At 46.5% G+C, this 21409-nt stretch overlaps 1 protein-coding gene and 1 long non-coding RNA gene across 3 annotated transcripts in view; one reads left to right on the forward strand and one right to left on the reverse strand.

Moving 5' to 3' along the window:
- Positions 1-8: 8 nt before the first annotated feature.
- LOC308066828 lies at positions 9-12167 on the reverse strand. 2 transcript variants are annotated; one of them, XR_013929337.1, is made up of 3 exons: positions 11766-12167; positions 3159-11731; positions 9-2678 (listed from the first exon to the last, which is right to left on the reverse strand). It is a non-coding gene; the product is annotated as an uncharacterized lncRNA (long non-coding RNA). The 2 variants fall into 2 exon arrangements; XR_013929338.1 differs by having other exon boundaries at positions 9-2524; positions 2624-11731.
- The window catches only part of YY1 (YY1 transcription factor), a 26109-nt gene continuing 16847 nt past the window's right edge, over positions 12148-21409 (forward strand). The window contains exon 1 of the mRNA XM_080394625.1: positions 12148-13099. Within this exon, the coding sequence (XP_080250751.1) occupies positions 12403-13099 (697 nt within the window). The 5' untranslated portion in view covers positions 12148-12402. The remainder of the gene's footprint in view (positions 13100-21409) is intronic.

Here is a 21409-nt window from a genome sequence, read left to right on the forward strand (position 1 = left end):
GTGGGCGCCCACCGGAGCTGCAGCCGGGTCCCCGGGCACTTGCAGACGATGCTTTTGGGAAGCAAGGGCAGCCCGAACGCCACACACCCAGCGCCACAGCCCTGGGCATAACGTGGCTCGGAGCAAAGCCCAGCCACCTGAGCCCCTCCCAGGGCTGGGAGACCTGGTTCGGCGCGGAGATGACCAACACCTGCCACACATTTCCCTGGCGCCCTGCCAACCCCTGCGTGAGCTGTCCCGGGAGCATCAAGCTTTTGGCTGGGTCGTGCTTCGCTCCTGGGAATCTGCAGCCCATTTCCCAGTGCGGCACCATCTCCGCTGAAGCAGCAGGAAATCACGCTGCCTCCCTGCTAACAAAGCCAGGCAAAGGATTTGCTAACCTTAAAACTAAGGTAACCTTGCTACCCTGCCTAGCCTCTCTGATTCACAGGGAGAGGAGTTACACGGTGATGTTTCTCCACATGCAGAACCCAAAATTAAAGTGCTGCTCTTGTTCCCATTATGCCCTTTCATAAGCCCACGCCTGACCCACTGTCAGTCTTCAGTGTTCGCTATCCCTACTATTACTCCTTCCACCACCACCACCCCATTTGGATCAGCTCCACTTTTGGAAGACAATTTTGTTTCATTCTGTTTCAATATGAATCTCTCTAGCTCCCTCCATACTCCCTCACCCTTAAAAACACCGATCACAATTGGATGTTAAAAGAGGTAAAAAAGCAGCCTTGCAAATGTGAAATGTAAATATTTTTCAGCAATAATTTCTGATTTTTACCTGCAAACATTGGCAATACTATCACCTCTTACTTTAACTATTTAAGATTTCTTGGTAGCAGTTTCATGAAATGCTATGGGTTAAAAAGCACCAACCAAGCAACCCCCAAACCCTTCCACTTGACTGCTAGAAAGTTTTAGGAGGCTTTTTTGATATTTTTTTTTCCCCTGAAGTGGTGTAAATGTGAACCCTTAAATGCTTAAAGGTCCAAAGCAGGCTGAGTGGAAGGAGTATGGTGTAAAGGTAAGCAGCTTTACCCCAAGCAGGAGCAGGAGTTTACCCACTTTGCTCTTATGGGTCAGCTCTCTCTAAGTACAATGGTTTCTTCCTCCTTGCCCCAGCACAAGGTTGGTTCTCCCGTAAAGTTGCAGGGCCCAACCTAGTTAATGGACTGTTAAACCAAGTTAAGGTTATTACATGTTTCCATAAGGAATGAATTGTTCAGAGAGCAGATGCATCAGTATCTCAGCCTAAACCTTTAAGTGGCTCAAATGTTTTGCCTTGTTGACAGTATCGGTGGAGAAGCCAAAGACAACATGAAGGTGATGACACCCTTCTGTCACTTCCTGCTCAGGAGTGCTCAAGGTGACTAAAAAAGCAAATTAGTGGGGCAGTCCATATAGTAGTAAAGAAAACAAATATGACTTCATCCCCAATAGTTAATCCAATAGGCTAATGCCATTGCATGTAGTAAGTTACACATGGAGAGTTAAGTATCTCCTTTGCAGGCACCGGCATTGTCTTCATGTGGCTTATTACCATAGGTTCAACGTGACCACATGAGAAGAACAGAAAGCTTTTCTGTCTCCAGTGAACTGGCATCTCTTTTTAAGGATAGAATTTCACGCTTTATATTTCTATAATACTCCAAACAAATTATACTAATTTAAAGAGTAATTGTGGGTGCCAGACAAACAAGAAACGCCAGCTTTAGACCATCTTCTAGAATCGGCAGAAGTTCTGACCATTTGGCGTCCTTAGTTTTATAGCACCCTGGTAAAGTGCAAACTGGCTTTCATTCACAAAGGGAGAGACGGGGATTTTAATGTCATCCAGCAATAACAGCCCTTTTAATGAATACTATAAAGACTGCAAACTCTACAGATTCACAGACTCACTACACTTTATGGCAATTCAAACATGCTTCATATGGTCAGGTTTTCCCAGCTGTAGGCTTCTTTTCTTCAGCAATTTCCTATACTTGTTCAGGATTTCTAACTACAGAGAGCCTAGCTGAGAGAAATTCTTAACACACTCAACAGGAGGAGCACAGTTGCTGACTCTATGCAGGGTACCACCAAATATCTCATTTACATAGTCTTAAGTACACATCACACTCGCCTCCATCATCCCAGCTGGCAATTTCCAGGATAAAAAAAAAGACAAAAATCCTTTGCTCCACTGAGGACATGACCTTCAATATGCAGCTCTGAAACAAGACATACTGGTCCTCTCTTCCTCAAGGCCAGGTAAACTCACACTTCCCCACCCAAAGGTGCCTTTCCACCAGTTGGCTTCCCAGCATGAACATATTTCTGCTATGCAACCCAGCTGCTTCCTCCTTCCACTTATTAGAAGAACAAGTGATGCAGTGAATGCAGCAGGAACACCTGCGCACATTTCCCAATGGCTATTGCCAGCCTGAAGAGCCGGCTTGGTATTTGAGGTATCTTAATTCTGCCCTGGTGTGCAGGCCTTAACTCCTCTTCTTCTGTTTTGCAGAGACTAATCTTTGTTGAAGTCAATGTTCTGGAAGTAAAATAACGTTTTTTGGTAATTTTATCTCCAAATAAGGTGTTTTCTCCTTTGAACAAAGAGCTCCATGTTCCATGACAGACTTGTATTTACCTGATTTCTTCTTTGCCTGTATAAATTTTTGGACCTTCCTTCACAGTTATTCTGACTACCTGAAAAAAACATAGCTGTGTATTTGCTTGTTTAGAACAGGTTTTGCAGTCATTTTGAGTTGGGTGTCATACTCTGACTTGATGTAAGTAGTGACAAGGTTTACAATATGAGGTACTTTATTGAACAAAGCCAAATCTTCCTAGGCAGCATAATTTGTAGACGAGCCAGGTCATCAACACATATACCCACCAGAGTTAGCTCAGGGGAAACAATTTGCCAATAATCCCTACTTTCTGTCTTCCCCTCTTACCTTCGCTGACTCTTCCCTGGCTCATCCTGGCTTTCTCCTTCCAGTAGGTAACCTCTGAGCCAGAGCTGTGAGTTGAATTGACCAAGCAAAGGTGCCGAGGAGCTGGTGTGACAGCATCCCAGGGGAGAAAGGCATTTTCCTTTTGCTAGTGGTAAGTCGTTAGATACTTTTGGCCATATTATGTGTAACCCAGCCCTGGGTTACAACGTGGTGCTGTCACATCACCTACCACGAAGGCTGCGTTTGCCCGGCATTCAGCGAATCCTGCTGGATGTGGGGTGGTTCGCAGTGCCCCTGCCTGGGAGCTCCCAAAATGAAACGTGAAGTTCAAAGAAATGAAGAGCTCCCTAGGAGATCAGATCGCTTCTTAGCCAAGTTCATCGTCACTCCTCACTTGATGGCAGCTTTCCCGGTATCCCAGCCCTGTGCGGAGGGGCGCACCCCTCCCGGCCTCCCCCAGCCAGCCCTGTCGGGGGCTGCGGAGCGCGGTGTAGCTCACAACAGGGCGAGCCAGCCCTCCTGGGGCCGGGCGCACCGCACGGGCTCTGGGTACCCACGGCCCCTCGCTCGTGCGGAGGCGGGGAAGGCGGCTCGGCGGCAGGAGCCCCAGCAGCCGACCCCTGGCCCCCCGGCGGCGCCCGCCTTCTGCGGGGCGCGGAGCGGGCAGCTCAGCTCAGCCGCCGGCGCGCCCCGCTCCCGCAGCGCAGGCCGCCCCCTGCCGGCGGCGCGCCGCCACCGCAGCCGCACCGCTCTCCGCCTCCCCGCGGCTCGCCCGGGCGGCTCCTCCACGCTTACCGGGGGCGCCGCAGCCCTCCGCCGGTGCTGCCGCGGGGTCCCGGGGTAAAACCGGGCGGCGGCCGGGGCGGCGGGAGGGAGCGCCCCGCGGGCTTGCCCTTGCCGCGGGCTCCGCGCCCCCGCGGGTGACTCCGCGCTCCCTCCCCCCGCACTGCCTTCCTCACACAGCTGCGCGGTTTCATCCGTGCCAGCACGGCCAATGCCCTGCACGGACGTGATGGCAATCAACAAGGACCACGCCTGAGGGGGGGCTGACCTGGCGAGGTGCTGGGCGTGGGTCGGGAGCACGCACATGTTCTCACCTCCTTTAGAAATGTGTGCTTAAGGAATTATAAAGTGTTTTGATCTGCTCGTTAGCTAGAAACTTAACGAATGCAGGCCTGCTGTATGACACCACTATGGTCGAGTACAGAAGGTATTGTAAAAGGCTACTTCTGCAGAATTCAAATGAAAACAATTTCCTCTTCCACATATTTTTTTTTCTAGTGTTACATTTTCACTCCTCTGCTTCTTAGCTTTTTTCAAAGAATCACAGTCTTTCTGGGAAGTAATTTACTCCACAGAGTGTTTCATACTGTTCAGAGGACTTGCAATTTCTTTCTATCATGAGGCATATTTGCTGTTACGTACCGTAAGTCCCACGAATAGCTTGTGCTAACCCTCTGCAGTCTTGGCATTTCAGGAACAGTTGTACTAGCACCCTAGCACAAATACCTGAATGGAGCGTATTAACTAGGCTTTCCATCCACAGCAAAAATGCTACATGCAAAAAATAGCAACACTTGTACTTGTTTATCCAAATGCGGGAAGCTGAGGTGTTCCCTTCTGGCAAAGAGTATCAGGATTATGAGAGAATGTGGGTTCTGTGAAGAAGGGCATTCAGGCTAAACTGGGATTTCTCTCATCCTCCTCTAAGCATTGATGCACCTCTTCTCTAAAGCCCTACACCCCTGTACATCACTCGTATGGCAGTGCTTTCTAGACCACAGCTAACCCTAGCGGATCTGCTCTCCCAAATATAATCCCCAATACTTGGGTTTCAACCTGATACACTTAAAACCTGACTCATTTCAGTGCTGCTGGGCTCACTTTTGACAACAGGAGTGATGCGGGGTGAAGAGGGGTACTTCATTCAGCCCCTTGAAGTCAGAGACTGAGCTTTGAGTAGAGGAAAAAAACAAGCCACTTGAAAAAGGCTAGCTGTGTGTATGTGTATGTATGGGTGGATATATATATAGGAAGAATTCCCACTGCAGGGAACAGCTGGAGAACAACTTTGACAACAAACGGCTAAATTCCAAAGATTATACCATACAGTCTCTGGTTTTGCTTTGGAGAAATAATTTTAGTCAGTATTTATATTGCAGCAACACACACAATCCCTCCAAAATGGACTAGGATTTGACTATAAAACCACAAAGTAAAATTACAATCTTTCCTCCAATGGATTTGAGTTACTAATCCTTCTAATATAAGCACACTGGAAAAAGTATTGATCAGCTTTGCTTATGCCTGAGGAGTATGAGTTTTTATACTCACCTTCTAGCAAACGGTCAGAGAAAATCGAGTCATCATATCTAGTGCCTTGTAGAAACCTAGTTAAGTTAGGTTTTTTTTTAAAAAAAAAAATAGCTGCCCCTGGGCTTTAATGAGGCTGTAACAATTTATACATCTTATTTATTAATAATTATTTAGCTTTATTCATCTCAATCTGAGATTATTTTTCTTTTTAAATATAATATTTACTCTAGGGGTGCTTCTACCTTAGTGCTAGTGGGATCTATCAGTACCTGGTGACTTCAACAGAAGCTGAGAACTCGGCACTTTCCAGCGTCCGGTTTGGCGTCTGTAACCCAAGCCCATGCAGCTGCAGGAGGGGGCTAAGGAGTCCTGCTGGGTGTAAGGCAACAGGCAGGAATGGGAGCAGCACATTTGCTTCCTGGACCCAGGGTGCAGGATAAGCAGTTGGGACAGGCATTCACATACATCGCCTGTGCTGGCAGGTGTGAAAACATGTCACGCTGCCTCAACCAACATACATTATTCCCCAGAAATTTCTGCTTCTTGTGTTGTCTAGAATTTGCAAAATAGGGCCTATTCAGATGTCCACAGACATTCTGTGTTGGTAAGTTTAATATGACTGCTTTGTAAAGGCTGGGGATTTTTGGAAGAGAAGTTTCATAGCCTCAGCCATGACATCAGGAATGGAGAAGAAAACCTCCATTTTTGATCATCAGCTTTACCTCTCAATAATAATTATTTGTATTTCCCACCCATAATTAAAGGGTTAAACCTTCCTGGAGCTAGGATTAGGCTCACTAATTCATGTATCCTTTCATACAGTAAGAAAAACAAAATGTATGATTTTGTCCTTACAACAAAAGCTGTTCAATGAGACTGGGATAATCAGCGACTACGACTTAGAAATTAGTTTGGCAGCACTGCAAACCCTGCCTCCCTCTGCAAGACAACAGATGAGACAAAATCCTTCCTCACTGCTCAGTCTCAAAGACACAAACAGATGACAAATGGAGGAGAGCGCTATAAATCACAGCTGATTAATTGGTGTAGCTTTGTTAGCTGCTTGGTTTGTTTTTAAGAGGGGAATATGAAGTAGGATGTGGTGCAGCAAAGAAAACAGTAATTTTGAAAAGTACCAGAAAAAGAAACAGAAAAGAGGTACACACAGAGTTCATTACTTCTTCCTAGCTGTGGTCAGCAAGCAGAACCGTATGCTCATTAGGAACCTTTAAACGTGTTTTGTAGGAGTCCATACACAAATTGGGATCAGGGATTTCCCTCACGTTTAATTAGCAATCTGAGGAGAGAGGACAACGTTTGTAGCAGAAGCTAGTGGGCCATAAAGGTCAGCCATGGCCATAGCTATATTAGATCAGCTGGAGATGAGACTAAATTATGAAGGACCATAAAGGTAAAGTTAAAACCATATTTACTGCAGAGCTGCCAAGAGCCAGGGCAAGGGCTCTGGGATAGGATGGCACAGCTAATTAACATTTTTCTTAGTGAATCACTTTAATGGCATTGTAAATCCTAGTTTAGATTTCTTCCTGAGTGTTTTTTTTCTTCATGACCTCCTCTGTTCTAATTGATTAATAAGCCATTCTAGATGAAGATAATGAGGAAAACCTGATACCTTGAATTGGCAGAACTTACTCATTAGTCTTAGATAAGTCTTTAACAGGCGTTAACAAGAGAACCCTGTATTACAAACTACTGATTTTCTCCTGTAAGTGTCTCTTTATCTGGTCTTTATTCAAGAGCAAAGGTATCTTAAAAGCTATTCATGCCACATCTTTAAATAAATATGCAAATATTATCACTTTGGTGATTGGTGTTAATTTACAATGGGAGGAGGGCTAATGTTTCTTCTCAAACATGAGAAATAGCTTGTGTGAGAATGAGAAGAAAAGAATAGGATATCAGAAGTCTCTAAACCAGATAATCTGAAAGGCTGGTGAAACAAATCGGGGAAAAAGGTGTGTTGACCCCACTAGAGGCAAAAGAGAAGGCTGCAGATGATGGCTGTGAAAAGCTTGTTTATTTCAGAAGTTTCACACTTCATATTTCTTCCTCTTTCTCGCTTTAATGTAGGATGAAGGGGGCAGGAATAGGACTAAAAGAAAAAAACCCAAGATTTAGAAAACAAGCATTGATCTTTTTGTTCTTTTTTACTTTGTGAAAGATTAACTTATTTCATGTGACCTTCCGTTTCTTAAAATATAACATACTTTTGTATTTACCAAGTAATTCTTGTTTAAAAGAAGAGTTACCTAATTTTGACTTGATGCAGCTGAGATAAGGGCCAGAACAATTAGTTCTGTAGTGTGAAATGAGAAACAGCTCTTGATATAAATACCGTGCAACTGGGTATTATACACAAAGTTGGATTAGTATAGCAATGACAATGACAGTTTCTGGAAGCTGCAAACTACCCTTAGGAAAACAAAAAACACACGAGAGGATAAAGCATATTATTGATTGAGTAGCTAATGGTGTTGAGAGCTGACCGTCATCTACTGATGTTATTATATTGAGCATATCTGAGAGATGGACGTAAGGGTTCTCCCAAACCGGGGTGCTGTAATGCCTCGAGCATACCATATCTTCTTGTACTATGAGCAGCACTGCTGACTTCACTCCAGGTAGTCTGGCAAATGCTTTAAGTCTAATCAGGGCACTGAGCATCCCTGATGCTTAGGAATTGCAAAATAAAGTTACAAATAAAAACAAAAGGAGATGGAGCCATACTGTTTTAGTGGTGCCCAGCAAAAGGACATGAGGGAACAGGTACAAAATGCAATACAGAAAATTTTACTTAAATGTAAGAAAAGAACTTTATTACTCTGAGGGTGGCCGAACATGGCAGCAGGTTGCCCAGAGAGGCTGTGAAGTTGTTGTCCTTGGAGATATTCAAAGCCTGACCGAACATGGCCATGAGCAACCTGCTCTATTTGGCCCCTTTTTGAGCAGGGGTTTGGACTAGACAGTCTCTTGCAGCCTCAGCTCTCCTGCAATTACTCTTGTGTAAAGCCCAAGCTTACTTAGTACCCTTTGGGGTAAATTGAAACAAAACATGATTTTTCAAATTATCCATGTATGTCATCTATGCATACTAAATGGGGGCAGTAACCTGTCTTCAGAACACTTGTGCTGATCTAACTCCTCACCCTAAAACAAGAGCCCAGCACACATCTTCTGCAACACTCGATGCCAAGTTTATGCAAAAACTACAAGCTGAAGGAGGTTCACAGGAGCAAGAAATGTCTTACAGAGCATGCATCTTGTCTTGTCGTCTTCTCTTTTCCCTCCCTCCCTCCCTTTCCTTTTTCTTTCTCTTAATTTCTTCCCTTTTCTTTCTTTTCCTTTCTTTTCCTTCTGCCTTTCTGCCTTTCTTTCCTCTCTTTCTGACGCACATTACTGGTAGCTCAGGTATATGCGGATGGCACTGGTTTTTTTATGAGGCTCTGTAGCAAAAGAGGTCAGCTCTCAGTAACCCATGGCTTTCTAACTTCTCCAGGAAACAACTGTACAATTTACTACAGCAGATTTTACAGAAGGAACCAGAAAAAAAAAAAAAAGAAAAATTAAAAAATCTGAGGCACCTAGAGCTTGTAGATCTTGTAAAGAATATATATTCTTCAAAACTTATTTCTTATGGACACTTAAAAATAGCTTTTATTTCCAATGGAAAGTTTCAAAATTTTTAAATTAGGTTTTTTTCCCCTCATTTTTTAAATGTGGCTAAGAAACAAGCTGGAGTTCTGAGGATGGGGAGAAAAATGAGGCAAGAAGATAACAGATTATCAAGGGAGTAACTTCTGCTGTTATTTGGACGGAGGACAAAGTTTTCTTTTAAACACTTTTTCACTGGGCAGCTTTCAGATCTGTATTTTTGCTTATTGCTATATTTTTTCTTGTCAATCAGATGGAAAAATTATGTGTCTAATCCTTGCAGTTAATGAAAAATAATCATATGCTAGTTACGCAAATCATCTCGTTCAGGATGAAAAGAACTGTGTAATGGATGCAACACAGCTGACGAAGAATATTTGTTTCATGTAACATTTGTCACTGAAAAATAATGAAATATGGACGTTGCAGCAAACATTACAACATTGGCTTTAAGTCAAATTGTGGGAAAAAGTAGAAAACGTGCAATATTCAAAATAAGGGGGTTCTGATGCTTAAAAAATTAAAAGTGCCTTTTCTGTCCAAAATTATGTACTTGTTCACAGTAAAAACACAAAAATGAAATGGGGTTGTACAAAATTGTTAAACTATTACCATTGACCTGGACCAAAAAATTTATATTGGTAAACAAGAGACTTGTGACTTTGTTCCTATATTTGACAAAGTTAATTTACACTAACACCACAGAAGACTTGATCTAAAATAATGAGTTCAGGGCCCTGTTCCACTTGCTCTGAAGTCAAAGTCAGCTCTGGAAGGAGTTCAAGAGCAGCACTGATTGCATGTCTAACATGTAGGTGACATATTTTGTCTATGCAAGCTTAGACTAAAAAACATAAGTGAGCTTTGCATTTTTCCTAACCCCCCCCCCCAAAAAAAAAAAACAACAAAGGGAATGAACTCCATAGTGACTCACCAGTTCTTTATTACATTTAACTTCTACTGGGGGATAAGGAAGACTTCATCCTAATTTTGAAATATTCTTATTTTTAAAAGTTACAGGCACTATTTTTCCCACAGTGTTACCTTTGCCCTTCCAATTATAAACAGAGGGGCAGAATTTATATGTAACAGTCTGGAAATTTCTCTACAGGATCTAAAAATAGCCTTGCAGCTTATGAGAATTTTGCAATGATAAACTACATCTTCTCGTTTGTTAAAAGGGGAGTTCTGAGTATGATTGGAGAGAAGGAATTCCCAGATCTCCACAAGTTAAGTAAATTTGTTGCTATTTCTAATACTTAATAGGAAAGTATTTCCTAATCTCACCATTAGCCCAAAGCTCAGTGTTGCTGTCTTGAGACTTGGACTAGACTAACTTTGAAAAAAACACTTCATGCTGAGGTAGAAGAAGAAAGTATTTCTTAGCTGGAATCTTTTATCTGTTTTTATAACATGGCAATTTGGGATATGAGTGAGCAAACGGTGGTGCAGTGGGAAGTGAAGATAAAAGTGGAATGTATACTTGCAACAGCCTCGGAAATACTGAAGAGGCAGATCTGTACTTGTAGTTAATAGTAGCTTAACATATAAGGGGAAGGAAAGGTGGTGTTAGCAGAGAAAGAAGGAATGAGGAACTGCAGACTATCTTGTCATGAGTACAGAAGGCCTAGGAGGCTTTAACTTGTTTTAAAATCCTCATGTTCAGTAGTGTTTAATTTATTTCATACAAACCAAGCACTTTTTTTCAGATTTAAGCTCTTGCAGAGCTACCAGTACTACTAATTACTATATTAATCTTCAAATGAAGATCACACGCAGTCTTTTTGAAGGACTCTTCTTTGCTACCTTTTGAGAACTTTTACAATGAGACCTTTGGAGACCGTGCCCACGGCTCTGTACCCCCTCCTTGCAAACACTTCTGCACCTGCTTGTTCATCTCAAGACAGGTAGCTGCTGCTTTGCAAATCCTGTCCCCGAGTCCTGTGCAGACAGGCCTGACCCCTTGCAAAGGTAATAACCAAATGAGCGTGAAATACCGACGGGAGGCTTTCCCCAACACCCCCTGCAGGGGGGTCCCTGGCGGCGGGGGATGAGGAAGGGGTGCCCGGTGGCCGTTGGCAGAAAGGGAAGGAAGCGGAGTATTCGCAAATCTCCTGATTGTTGCTGTTCGAGCGGTTTTGGTTGAGCAAAGGAGTTCAGGGATGGAGAGCCGTGTTAATGATTAAGGCCAGTAACTGCACTTGGTAACTGTATTTCAAAGAGGGGATCACTTCACGTACCGGAATGTTGTGCCGTGATTGAACTGCAACGTATCACTTATTTTAAGCACTGCTCCTGGGTAACGGAGCTGGTGCACTCGGCCCCTGCCCCCGCTGCCGGCTGTACGGCGGCCGCGCTCCCGCTGCCGGCGGCGGGCAGAGCCCCGGCGGACCCCAGCGCCAACAGCCCGCGGGGCAGCGCCGTGCGACGCGCACTGGTGACATCCCCCCGCAGAAGAAGAAAAAACAAAGGAGCGGAGGGAAGGGCTCCGAAGCACCAACAGCAGTGCCACCGCAACGTCCGAACGAGCCGGCCCCGCCGGCAGCCCCTCCAGGCTCCCCGGGAGGCTGCGCAGGGCAAGCCCGGCGCTCCCCGGGGGCCCGGCCCGCAGCGGCGTCCCGCCGGCTGCCTGCGGCCGCAGAGAAGGGCCGAGTCCCCGGCCGGCCGGGCAGGCAGTCCCCGCAGGGCGCGCTCACCCGGCCGGCCGGCCGGCAATCGCCCGGGACGCGGCCGCTGGTCCCGGCCCGTGTTTCAGGCGCGGAGCCCCGGCTCGGCCGCCACACGCGCAGGGATCGCTCGCTGTCACAAGCCTGCGCGGCGCCCCGTGGCCACCCGTGTGGGGACGCGGCCCGCGCCCCGCCCGCGCCCGGGCCGTTAACGGCCGGGCCGCCGCAGCGCCGCCTGCCGGTGCCTGGGGCAGCGCGCCCTGCCACCCCCGGCGGCGGCGAGGGCAGGCCGCAGCGCCAGGCGGGCCACTCCGCACGGGCGGGGCGGTGCTTCCGCGCGGGGCGGAGCGAGAGGGGAGGTGCGGCAGCGGCGCGGGCCGATTGGCCGCCCGACGCCGGGAGGTGCGCTCCGCGCTCGCAGCGCTCCTCCATAGGCCGGCGGTGGTAAGCGGGGGCGGGCCGCTGCGGCACGGCCCTCTCCCATAGGCTCCTTCGCTCGGCTGGGCGAGCCGTGGGCGCGGCGGGCGGTGCGATTGGCCGCTTGGCGGCGAGGGGGCGGGTCCCGGCGGCAACGGCCTCCTGGGGCTGGGGTCCGTCTCGGCGGCAGCAGCGGAAATCTCGCGAGGGAGCGTAGCCGGGATTTGGCGGCTGGCTGCCTCCCTCTCGCTGGCTGCGAGGAGCTGGTGTTTGTGTGGAAGGGGGAGGAGGAGAAGAAGGAAGGGAAGCGAGAGGAGCCCGAGCCCCACCATCCGCCGAGGGGAGCGGACCGGAGCCCCCTCGCCGCCCGCGAAGCTCTCTCCCCCCGCCGTCCCGCCATGGCCTCGGGAGACACCCTATACATCGCCACAGACGGCTCGGAGATGCCGGCCGAGATCGTGGAGCTGCACGAGATCGAGGTGGAGACCATCCCGGTGGAGACCATCGAGACCACCGTGGTGGGCGGCGAGGAGGACGAGGAGGAGGAGGACGAGGACGAGTGCTGCGAGGAGTGCGGCCCGCACCACCCGCCCCATCACTACCACCACCACCAGCCCATGATAGCGCTGCAGCCGCTGGTCTCGGACGGGGACCCTAGCGGGGCGGGCGGCGGCGCGGCCGGCGGCGGCGGGGGACAGCTCCATCTGCACCACCACCACCAGGAGGTGATCCTGGTGCAGACCCGCGAGGAGGTGGTGGGGGGAGACGACTCGGACGGACTGCGGGCCGACGACGGCTTCGAGGACCAGATCCTCATCCCGGTGCCGGCCCCCGCCGGGGAGGACGAGTACATCGAGCAGACCCTGGTCACTGTGGCCGCCGCCGGCAGCAAAAGCGGAGGTGGCGGCTCCTCCTCGGCCGGCGGAGGGGGCCGCGTTAAGAAGGGCGGCAGCGGCAAGAAGAGCAGCAAGAAGAGTTACCTGAGCGGGGGAGGCGGCGGCGGGGCCGAGGGCGGCGGCGGCAGGAAATGGGAGCAGAAGCAGGTGCAGATCAAGACCCTGGAGGGGGAGTTCTCGGTCACTATGTGGGCCTCGGGTAAGTGCGCGCCGGACCCCTCCCTCCCTGGGCCCCAGGCCCCGCCGACGGCTGCCCGGTTCGCCTCGGACAGTTTTGTTTTGAAGGGAGGCCATGTTTTGATGTGTGTGATGGGCGCCGCCATGTTCATCGCCAGGGCAAGTATGGCGGCTCCCCGAAAAGATGGCGGGGTCTGCGCTGCTGCCGCCGCTGCTCCTGCCCGGCTCCGGCGGGGGGAAGGAAAGATGGCGGCGGCCGCCAAGATGGCGCCGGCTGAGGGGGGTGCGAGAGGGAGGGAGGCAGCGCGCCGCTGGCTCCAGGACTAGGCCGCAATGGCGTAGTTTCTGCAGCAGGGGGAGGCGGGGTGTGCGGGCGGGCACAGGGTGCGGGGCGAACCCAGCCTCCTCGCTCTCCCCCCCGTCCCCGCCCCGCCGCTGCCGCCGCCGCTCCCCGCCGCTCGCTCCACGCCTGCCCCTCGCCCTTCCCTCCCGCGGCCGCCGCCCCCCGCGCCCTCTGTCCTCCTTCTCCGCCGTTTCCCGGCCAGCCGCCGGCCCGCCTCCCCTCCCCGGCCGCCGCTGTCTTGCCGGCTCCCCGCCCGCCGCTCCTCTCCCGCCCGCCGCTCCTCACCCGCCCGCCCTGCGCTGCCGCCGCCGCGCACCCGCGGCCCCATTGGGCCGCATTTTAATGTCGAGCGCGGCCGGCGGCCCCGGATGAGGCGTGTGCTCCGGGCCGCGACCGTTATGTTGGCGGGGGAGGGAGGACCGCGCGCCCCAGAGCCGCCCGCCCCGCCGGTCTCCCCGGCCCGGGCACGGCCATCTCCCCGAAATACCGTTTCACAGCTCGCCCGGCGGGGGTGGGCCTGGGGGCCGCCCGGCACCGGGCCGCTGCGGTAGCCAGGCGGGGTGTGGGTGGGGCCTCCCCGCCCGGAGGCAGCGGTGCCGGCCGGGGGGAAGCACCTCCTCGCCCCCGCGGGGGCTGCCCGCGCCTCTCGGCGGCCTCGCAGGGGACGGCCGCGGGCTGCGGCGGCCCCGCAGCAATCGCCTTGCCGGGAGCCAGGGGCTGACAGCCGCCAGCGGCGGCTCCGCAGGCAGGGCTCTGGCCCTGGGAGCCGCGGGCAGGAGGGAGCGGGTGCTGGCTGGCGCTCGGAGGCCGTTCGGGTTTTCCTCGGCTGGGTCTAGAGCTTTAAATAGGCGCAGGGAGTCCGTGTTGCGTGGGATTGGATATGGTTTTTGAGGAGCTGGGGATTTTGTGGGAGTGTCTCTTAAAGGGAATAAAATCTTGTGAAGGTGATCAGAATTGCGGGGCTTGCAAAAAACCTGACATGTGCCTGCCCTGACCGCTTGTTTAATCTGCCGCGATTTTCTGATCCTTTCCTTTAAAATATGGGAGGGGGAAGTCTTTCTGGTCAGCAGAAAGGTGTTACTTGTGGCACATTGCAGGCTTTGTTTAAAATTTTAATTTATTTTTTTTTTACAAAAAAATATATGGCTGGCAGTTAGGCACCGTAATCAGTGTTCTGTTTTCGGGGGGGGGGGGGGGGGGGGGGGGAGGTCAAATAGTACCAGTTCATGTAAGATTTAATTTGGTGTGTGGTCTTTGAATAGTAGGTTGGTAATCTGTGTTGCATATCATAATTTTTGTGCCCTCTTGAATTTTTAAAGAGTCTAGTAAGATAGGGATGACTCTCTCAAGCTTCTCATGTAGTCTGAAATGCTTGCTCTCCGTGATGTTTGTGAGTGACCAGCAGTGGTTAGGCCAATGTTGAAGAAAGAGTGTATTGGATGGCTGAATTTGCCTGTCTGAAAAGACAGAAAGCGTGCTGATTCTGACTTTTACTCTCTATTTTAGATATAGGTGATGCCTTAGCAAGTTTGACAGAGAATATGAGAACTTCTGGTATATTCGGTTGACAGCCCAGTTAGTCTGATCAAAGTTCCCGGCTTCTTGATGAACAGAAAAGAACTTTCATTTAAGAGTTTCCCGAATACTGTTTAGTAGAATGCTTTTTTATATGCTTCTGTGTAGCATTGTATGAAACTTGGATAAATCCACTTGCTGGGGTTTATTTTCTTAGAATTGACCGTCCAAGAAAGAAAAAAGGTAACAGAAACTAATACAGTCTTATGGTTTGTGGAAGCTACCTAAAATAGCTGAATGCAAGTCGATGCATGACTCATGAGCTGGCAGGATACAAGACCTCACTGAGATCAATTGACAATTTCTAGCATGCATTTGCACTCTGGAATTCAGAGTGCCTGACAGGATGCTTCCTTAGAGCTTCTGCATCCTGATTATTACTTGCCTGAAGTGAAGCATGCGTATAATCAATATACTTGATTCTCTTGCTGCGTACACAACTTTTACATCAGGGTAGCCGTATTGATTTCAGTGGTTTTGTTCTTTATGAGCATGACCATGCAAGCTCAGTGGGAATGATATCCACTTGTAATTTACTGGAGATTGAATTCCATTGCTATAGTCAACTCAATTATATCCATGATGCAGAAGGATACAGTATACCTATTCTGACTTGACTTCTAATGCTAAAAAAAACCCCCGCAAAGCAAAATCACGAAATACATAGGCGAAAGTGTTGTTTGTCCACCCCTTCCTGTGTGCATGCGTGCACACGCCCACACATGCACACCCCCCAGCTTCAGCCAGCTTTTGATAAAAACCTGCTACATTAAGAGTGTTGTGAAGTTCTACTGAGTGTATTGGATGGGCTTTTATGCCTCTTACACAGCTTATTAAATGTTACAGAAGTGGTCAAATGCTGGGGCTTCATTGTCTGCTGATATTTTAGAGGGGAGAATGGTTGCCAGAAAAATTCCAAAAGAAGCAAAACCAGCGGAAAAGAAAACCCAAACCCAGAGCAAACCACTGGCTTGCGAAAGGGTAGTCATACTAAAGTTTCCTTGCAGAATTGGGCATACTTTATTTTGAACAAAGGTAGGGGCTTTGCCTCTATATTTTGACATAATTAAAGACTTGCTTGCACACTGATGTAATTGACTGTTTGGTTTAAATGCTTAGCAAAAAGTTTATCGAAAGACAAATAGTAAATAAGGCCATGCATTAGGATAAAACAATGACTCCTATATTGCTGTGCATGGGTATTTGACTTGGAAACAAGGGCACTTTGCTTACCACAGTGTGGGAAGACAATGTGAATTAATTCCTTGTTAGTGTTTTCTAGTGCTACTATATTAGCTTGTACATGGGTGGTACCAAATTTAATCAATCATAAATCTTTGTTTGTAAATGAGTATAACATGTCTAGCAGCACCTCTTGAAATTTGTAGAAATTATTTCTGAAATATATAGTGCTGTGATTAAAGGAAGCTACTCGATACTTGGCTTACGTGGTTACTTGGAAGTTGCAGTACTGTTGTTGGCAACGGTTTAGACTTACCATACCTTCTCTTATCACCTTGGTATCTATGGTGATATCAAACTTGTGACCCATGATTACTTTAATTAAAGTGTTTAGTTTGAAACAGGACTGCTTTGTTCTAGTTCAGATTAGCTTTCCAGATCTTCAGAATGGAATTGTCTGTCTTCGCATGCGAAAATAGGAACTGAACAAAGATGTTCTATTTTCTGAAAGGGTTGAAGAGGTATATTCAGTGGATACTTTAATCATGTACCTGTGGTGTGTTTCCTCTATGCTGTCTAATACTTATCTTCGTTATTTTTATTGGGGTATCCTGTAACGGATTTAGAAAATTGTATATAGTTAATGGGGCTCTCCAAATGAGACACCCTGATTTGTAGTAGGAAAATTGTTTTTATGGAGTGGCATTTATTTTTGCCTTTGCTAGATTCAATTTGAATCATCCTTTCTAGTGACTGTCTCCAGGTTGGGTACAATAGGGATGGGGGGGAGGGAAGGACCGCTAGAAATCACTTTGTTGGATTGTGCTTGCAAAACTGGTTCTTGTATGCCGGAGCATTTGGAAAGTTGGTGCCGAAATGCTGGCTCCACCAAATGCTGGAATTTCAAGCAGCTGGGACTTAATTTTGAGGGGGGAAATGTAGCAGGCTACATCTGCTTCTGGGTAATGACTTGACTTTGTCAAGCTTTCAAACCTGAGTTAGGTGTTGGCTTAAACTATTATTGTTAGTATAGATAGTCTGCAAGCTTAGGGCTCAAATAGCATAACCAAACACTGCCCACAGATGTTAAACTGCTCAAGTATCTTACTCCTAGACAGGAAAGATAAAGATGAAGAAGATAAGCGTATGGTTTGGAAATGATTATTGATAATCCAGGAAGCTTGTGCTGTGGACCTGTATTTGAAAACTTGGGGAGTTCATATTGAGCTTCTAGAAGATTCTTCAGAACCTCTGAAAAAAACTTTTAATGTCTTAAAAAGGTTTTCATTTGACTTTTATCAGATTGCATGGGTGAGAAAAATAATCATCTACTGTCTGACCAGTTGTCTTGCATAGTATAGATGATAAATGTGTCATATAGTTCAGTTGTGGGCCTATATCGAGGATGGCTGTGGCGACGTCTTTGCAATGACAGATAATTAGCTGCTTACATGGAAATTTTTCATAATGGAGGAGAGAGTGATTGTCTCATTCCTTTAAAATGTTAAGATGACAATCTGTTTCTCACTCTTGATTAAGATAGTGGTGTAGGCTTTTGGTATCCATAAGCATTGAGTCTCACTGGCAAAAATGTCAGGGCAACCTTAGGGGATAAGGTAGGTATTTTTCCAGCAGCTGTTTTAAACATTTTTTTTTTCAGTTTTGCAAGTGAAATACATGAATGTGGTTCATCACTTAAACTATTTTAATTAAGTTGCCTTTTAGCCCACCTTCAAATTAGAACAGTCTTAACTTGCTGTTGGATCCTTCCGTGAGAGGTCCATATCACTTGTGTGCTGCTGATTCAGAAGGTCATGGTGCTTTGCCACAGTGTCTCAGGAATATTGGAAGTCAGATGATGACTGTTGATATGTGCACTGTTTTTGTGAGTTCATATCTCAGTGGTGTGAAATTAGAGACGGATGACATGGGAAAAGGAAGAACCTGTTCTCCATCTGTGTGCAAGGCACATCAGAGGGAAAGTAACCTAGCAGCCAATTAGGTTAAAAAATGACATACTGTGCAAAATGGAATTTTAAGATTTTGAAGTGTCTGCTAACTAACTATATTATTTAACAAGCTAATTATGGTTCTTTGCTTCCAAACATGGCCAATTAACTAATTCAACTGAGGAGACTGCAAAGTGGTAGTGGTAGCAATAACCAAGCTGTTAACCACAGTGCCTTGGTAATGCACAGTTGCCGAATACATCCTTCACCATGTAATTGCATTTCTGCTGTTGCTGAAAACAAATTTGTTTAACCGCGTGATCATAAAAAGAGAATTTAAACTTAAATGTTGTTCATCCTTTTAGTTGGTAACAAGAGTGTCTTTTAACTTGGTACCTCAGTGAGGAAGCTATAGGATTAGGTCTCAGTGCTTTGCTACCAAGTGTACCTTCTGAGTTCCCTTTTGCTCTCCTCATTTTCCACAGGGGAAAACTGAATAAAAATGTCTTCTTCCCACTCTACAATAGGAGAGGGGGATGGCCTAGGGATTTGGGGATTTAGAAATGGAGTATGATGGCTAAAATCAAGAATAACTGAGGCAGCGATATGAGCAGGACTTCCTGGGCTGAGAGTTAAGGGGGTCATCTTATAAAGCTGGGGAGTTCAGAGTTGTTAGCTGGAGCTAGCTACTGTTCTAGACATGCATGAAATAACGGGATTCTGAGATGGATGGATTTTTTTGTGCAATAGAAGGGCTGCAGGAGGTGGAGCATGGTAATAAGAGCAAAAGGTAATCAATAAAGTCTTGAGAAAGATCAATGACAAAGCATGGTAGAATCTGTTACACGGAATCTGCTGTTACTAGTTTTATCCCAGTAATCTGGCTTCTTCCTACTTCAGTTGATACTTCTTGGGCTTGGGCACTCTGAAAATGTCAGGTTATTTCACCAGTAGAAATTTAAGTAGTAGTCAAAAGATAATGACTGGATAAAATGCTGAACTTTCACTGATCTTAGTAAAAAAATGTTCAACATACTTGCTTTGAAGTGCAGAAGTGAATCCAGTTCAAGATGTATATAGGACATGAGAGCAAGTGCAGATGGAAGGATGTTGAATGTGAAGTTTTGTTTGGATATGTCCTAAGAAGGTACACAGAACAACCCAATTCAGAGTATCTAAAAACGTGTCTGTCTAAATGTAATTGGGCATAGAAGGTTCTTGGGACGTACTAGTGGTGTCACTAAGAAGTCTGTTTCTTACAACTTTATAAGATAAGTGAATATTGGACATAGCTATTGCAGTGACTAATAGTGCGTGCTTTTGTGAAGAGAAAGAGATTAACTAATTGACATGCATTCAGATCTTCACTATCTTTTAGAAGATGGGACTAAAATAATGTTCTAAGTTCCTCACAAAAAGCTGCATTGGATCTGTAAGTATAGTGCTAAATAGACACTAAAGCAGAATGCCATATATTTGAGTCTGCTGTACTCTCAAGTGGTTTTAAGAGTCAAAATGAAGCAGATTAAGTGGTATACAGCAGTTATTTCCTTTTCCTGACTGGCTTCATCACTCTGTCCCTATTTAGCTTGCATGGGTGGCAACCAGATCAGTTTGTCATGGACATAAACTGCATGGAGTTACTATGCCTTATTCGTACTGCACTTCTCCAGAGGTGTCACTAGAATTTCAGGGTTGTGTCTCTGTTTTGCGTTGCTTTGGGTGCAGTATGTTTGATTCTCTGATGTTTCAAGAGAGGAAGAGGGGGAAGTGATTTCTAACATACCTTCTCTGCAATGAGAATACTGGTTAACTTGTCAGCCTGAATGAAAGTTTGCCTGGACTTTACCCTCCAAACTTTGAGCTGCCTAGTTGATAGGTCATCGGTAGGAGATCAGAAACAAACCTGTGATAAATATGTGCATAGAGGACATTGGTAAAGTTCTTCCAAAGAAGTGTGTGGGGGTTTTGGTGTGTTTTGTTTTCCCAATGAGTTGATAATGTCATAGGATAGACTGCAGCTAGGATGGTCTGAATACTGAAAAGCTACTGAAATCTGCTGTTACTTTTGGTGTGAACCAGGTCTTCTGTCTTGAAGGATGTTAGTCTGACGTAACACTTTAAGGTAACTGTTTTCTATGTTGATTTTTGGTTTTAATTAGCTTTTAAAACTGCAAGTATGTGCTGCTGTAGATGTACAGTTTTTTGGTACAGGAAATTTTGATTGTTTTATATTTTCACATAACTATCAATATATTAAGTGATATTTTCTTGTATTTTCTACTGTATCGAAGCAATATGTTCAATTTTTCATATTTTACTCCAATAATCTGTGGAATTGAATAGGTGTGGAATTGATTTCTGTTGGCAGGCTTTGGGGAAGTGGAGGCACTGAGGGCTGATGTTCTTTCAGTTTTGCCCTCAAATAGCAAGAAAGCGTTGTGGAATAGTGAGCCTTTACGCTAGGGAAGGAAAGAAGATCTTAAGGAATGTATACAGAATTTCCCTGTTGACTCATACATCTGATTTGAGGCAGGAAATGAGAACTCTTTTCTGTAATGAATGCCATAAACTAAGTTCTGGGTAGCTGTTGAAATGGCTACATTGAAGTCGGCTGATCTCCTAGCCTACAGCATGGAGAAGGTGTTGCTTTTAGCTTTCCAGAAAAAAATCCAGAATTTTTTCCACAGCTTTTCTGAGCCTCATAATGTCTTTTCTGCCTGTGTAGGCATTGCTAAATAACTTTTCTCAAGCTTCCCTTTGAACAACAAATTGTTGCCAAATTGAAGGTTTATTGGCTTGACTTTGTAACTCCTGCAGGTGTTGTAAAATTTACCATATAATCCTTGCTTAAGATAAATTCAGTTGCTTTCTTTAAAGCACTGATGAAGACTGAAAGGTGAGGTGGTGAGTGGAAAAGTAGATTAGAATAAGAAAAATAGTCCAAATAGTCAGTTTCATAGTTTATTTCCAGTTTAATGGTGCAGGTAGTATTTTCTTATTAACACTTCTGTCTTTGCAGTGTTGGGAGTCTATTTTCCTCTTTCCCCATGGAACATATACATGAGCTGCTATTTGATCTGGTAGATCAGATTAAACCCCAAACTAGCAGTAACATTTCTAGAAATAGCCCAGTGGCAAACATTAAAAGCAGGCATTACAAATTGAATAGAAATTTGTCCTTTGTATATTTATTTGTGTATGTCTTGTCTTTCCTAATGTAAGTTACTGAGGCACGAATAATGTTATTTCCTGTGTTTCTGTTTAGGAAAAAAAAAAGAAA

The sequence above is a fragment of the Falco punctatus genome (genome assembly GCF_963210335.1).
Source record: "Falco punctatus genome assembly, chromosome: 7".
In the NCBI taxonomy this organism is placed as follows: domain Eukaryota; kingdom Metazoa; phylum Chordata; class Aves; order Falconiformes; family Falconidae; genus Falco; species Falco punctatus.